General features: G+C 47.0%; 1 protein-coding gene across 1 annotated transcript in view; it reads right to left on the bottom strand.

Moving 5' to 3' along the window:
• Positions 1 to 1,396: 1,396 nt before the first annotated feature.
• p3h1 (prolyl 3-hydroxylase 1) overlaps positions 1,397 to 3,997 on the bottom strand; it is a 36,692-nt gene continuing 34,091 nt past the window's right edge. Inside the window, exon 15 of the mRNA XM_043675608.1 lies at positions 1,397 to 3,562. Coding sequence (XP_043531543.1) covers positions 3,257 to 3,562 — 306 coding nt within the window. The 3' untranslated portion in view covers positions 1,397 to 3,256. The remainder of the gene's footprint in view (positions 3,563 to 3,997) is intronic.

The raw sequence follows: 3,997 nt of genomic DNA on the forward strand, positions 1-3,997 counted from the left end.
TACGGGGCAACTTTTTTCACTCAGAGGGTGGTATGTGTATGGAATGAGCTTTCAGAGGAAGTGGAGGTGGCTGGTACAATTACACCATTTAAAAGACACCTGGATGGGTACATGAATAGGAAGGGTTTAGAGGGACATAGGCCAAATGCTGGCAAATGAGACTAGATTAATTTAGGATATCTGGTCGACATGGACAAGTTGGACCGAAGGGTCTGTTTCCCTGCTGTACGCCTCTATGACATGGTTTTGATCACTTAAAATTACATCTGCTCCTCTTAGAATGGCAAACCAGTGCATACAAGTAACAAACAGGAGGCATGTAGAGGTACACAACCAAAATAGTCCTATTTATTTATGGATAAAACTCCACAAAGTGTTCAGCACCAAAACCTTGCCGGTGTGCCCCTGGACATTGAGATACTTAGATTTAAAATAAAAGACAAGTAGTGTCTGACTTGGTGCTACTGAGAATGGAAATTAGTATAAATAAGGGCAGAGGAGCAGGGCCATTGAGGGACAGCAGGGCAGGCCTGGTCAAGGCAATAGCTATGTTTGTTGTATTCACAGGGGCGAGTGTGAAAAATGCCATGTTGTTGGAAGTTATCAGGCTGGTGAACCTCTCCAGCCTGGCATTTACACCCAGGGGACCACACTGTTGGAATGCTCCCTTGTTTTGGAATTACGTGGATAATAAATTTGAAAGAAACTTGATGCATTGTTAAATTCCACATTATTCCTCAGGTCTGTAAAATCATTCATCCTCAGGAGTGTGACAATGAAGCCTGCTCATTGGGCAGAGACCGTCATTACCATCACTAATGGTCTCTCTGCTGCACTTGCACTAGAGAATACAAAGCCTATCGGAGCTGCTGCCAAGTCGCATTTTAGACTAGATTCCCTACAGTATGAAAACAGGCCCTTTGGCCCAACAAGTCCACACCGACCCTCCAAAGAGTAACCCACCTAGACCCATTCCCCTACCATATATTTACCCCTGACTAATGTATCTAACACTATGGGCAATTTAGCATGTTCCCATTCACCTGACCTGCACATTTTTGGATTGTGGGAGGTAACCAGAGCACCCAAAGGAAACCCACACAGACACGGGGAGAATGTGCAAACTCCACAAAAATAGTCATCCAAGGGTGGGAATCGAACCCAGGTCCCTGGCGCTGTGAGGCAGCAGTGCTAACCACTGAGCCACCATGCCACACTTTTAACCCTTTGTGTCTCCATAGATTTGGAAACAGCACTGCTTGCTTGTATTGTCTAAGCAATGATTTTTAAAAATTCATTTGTAGGATGTAAGCATCACTGCCTAAGCCCACATTTATTGCCCGTCCCTAATTAGCCCTTGAGAAAGCAGTCAGCCACTTTCTTGAGCCACTGCCATCCACAGTTTCATTAAAAAGGAGTTCTGGAATTTTCCAGGAATGTGACCAAAGAGAAATTTCCAAGTGAGGTCAGTGAGTGGCTTGAAGTGAAACTTTAGGGTTAGTGGTGTTCCCTTGGCTCTGCTGCCCTTCAAGGTGGTATAGGTCACAGGTTTGGAAGATGCTGCCAAGCAGGCTTGGTGAATTTCTGCAGTGCATCTTGTAGATGGCACACACTGCTGTCCCTGTCGGTTGGCAACTGAGGGAGGCAATGTTGAAAAGAGTTGGGTAACATGCCAATTCAGCGGGATGCTTTATCCTGGATGGTGTCAAGAGGTTTGAGTGTTGTTGGAGCTGCACCCAATCAGGCAAGAAGAGAGTAAAGCATCACACTCCTGACCTCACGCCTTGTAGATGATGGAGACGCTCTGGGGAGTCAAGAGGTGAGTTTCCTACTGCAGATTTCTGGAAGACCCATTCAAGAAGAGCATTAAAGACATATTGTGGGTCACAAAAATGTCCATAGGCAATCAGCAACACCACCAAGCATTAAACAAACATGTTCTGTGAATCAGAAAAAAAGCATTGTATGGGGCAAACTGACTGGGTGTGTGGTATTAATACTGGTTGAATTGGTTTGAATGAACACTGACAATAGCAATAGCACTACTGATAAACACTCAGCTCACATTACTGGATACATCAGGAAAGACAGAACCTGGTGTTGGCCTAAGCCCCAGTCTGTCCCTTGGAAAGCTCACTCTGACTTTCAACTTTGACCTTAGTTGATCCAGGAGCTTTGGAAAAGGTCATGTCAACCTCTGTTGGTTTATTGAACGGGTGAGTCCGAACAGCAGGAGCACTAGCAACATGAAACCTTATTGAAGTTCATGGCAGGAGGGATTTAAAGTTTATCTGTGGCCATAGAGTGTTGCATGAATGGTCACCTGCTGGTGTGGAGCATTCTCCACCAAGAACTAACCCACAATTAACTCTTTCCAGGTTCTTACCAGAACTTCACAGTCAGAGGAGCTTCCAGTTTCGCTGGATATGAATTCAGGATAGGAATTCTCCCATTGACTCATGGGTGAAAGGATTGATCTTTGATGCACGTTATGCATGGATAGCTCGCGATCGAACCTGTGGTCTGTACTGTACTGTCTAATCTGTGCAGGAGAGTGTTATATTTGCCTTCCTGGCAAGGAACACAATTGAGAATTCTGCCTCCTAACTGCGAATGGATAATCCCTGTATAAATCTGATGTATGTGCAAGCATGTCTGAGTGAGTATTTGTTTGAGGAATTAGACATAACAGAACCACTAACTGTTCAGCTGCATACAGACCCCTATAGAGGCCAGAGGAATACAAGAGAACACAGTCACAATCTGTCCCCTTTAAATGATGCTGTCTACAAATGCTTTGAGTGTCAACTGATAGGAACTGGACAACACTGAACCCACATTTCCTTCACAAAGTTAAAACCTTAAAACAAAATGTTGCAGAGACTGGAGTGAAGATAGTTGAGGCTGGACAACATTAACATTTGTGTTTCTCGCTGGGGCTGCGTACTAAAGATCAGAGACTTCAACTCTTTGCACAGGAATAATTGCAGAATGTTGCTGTGTGGGTGGGTAAGACTCCAAACCTGAAGGGTTGGGAGTCACGGGGAGAGGCGACAATTCAGGGAGGTCAAAAACAAAAGATGCCATGCTCTGTGATTCAAAGCATGCAGACTGTCAGAGGAAGAGGAGATAGAATGAGGTAACAGGTTCCACAGTTTTTCAGGTCCAGAACTGGAAGGCCGTGACGGTAGCAACTAAAGAGCAAAACACAGGGAACTGAATGGTGCAGTGCAACTGTGTGCCCTTGTAGATCATATTACAGTTCCTCCTTCTCAGGGGGTATGTTCGGAATGGCTGGCTCTTTCTGATCTAAGGCAGGAGTTGTTGCCCCTGGAGAGGGGTCTGATGTGTTTATTGTGGAGGATTCGGACACCGGTGCCTCTTCCTCTTCCCGTTCCAACTCTGGTGTTGTTGTGGTGGGTGGCTCGGGGGCAGACCCGACGGGTGAGGCCTCAGTTGGCACATCATCAGACCCCGGGGCACTGACGATGTCTTCGTCTTGCTGCAGCTCCTCCTCCGCCCCAAACAACATCTTCACCAAATCGTCAGCCGCGATCCTCTCCTGTCAGAAACAGGGGCAGTGAGCAGTAGCATGGTCTCGACACAAAGCCCAAAGACTAGGCCCCAGCAACATCACTCCACAGCACGGTGGAGTTCTGATTCACCTCACACCCTCCTTTCCAGTTCCTTTCCCCCCTAAAGCCGCTGGGTTTAAATCAGAGCTAGTTGTGCCCAGGTTATGGCCTGCCTTTGGCCACTCAGTGGGGACCTGTCTGCTCCCTGGGCCCACATAGCTATCGCTGCCAAGGCTCTGCACAAACAGCAACCCCACTCACAGGCCAGAGAGAGGGAGAAAGGAGGATGTTCAGAAACTGGGGTAGAGGGATCATCACAGGGTTCATAAGGCACAGGATTCAAACACAAGTGAATAACCCGATCAACTCACCACCCCCCGACACTGTGCAGCCCCTCCCCAAGACACCACCCAACCTCCCCC

Source organism: Chiloscyllium plagiosum, chromosome 34 (genome assembly GCF_004010195.1).
Source record: "Chiloscyllium plagiosum isolate BGI_BamShark_2017 chromosome 34, ASM401019v2, whole genome shotgun sequence".
NCBI classification, from domain to species: domain Eukaryota; kingdom Metazoa; phylum Chordata; class Chondrichthyes; order Orectolobiformes; family Hemiscylliidae; genus Chiloscyllium; species Chiloscyllium plagiosum.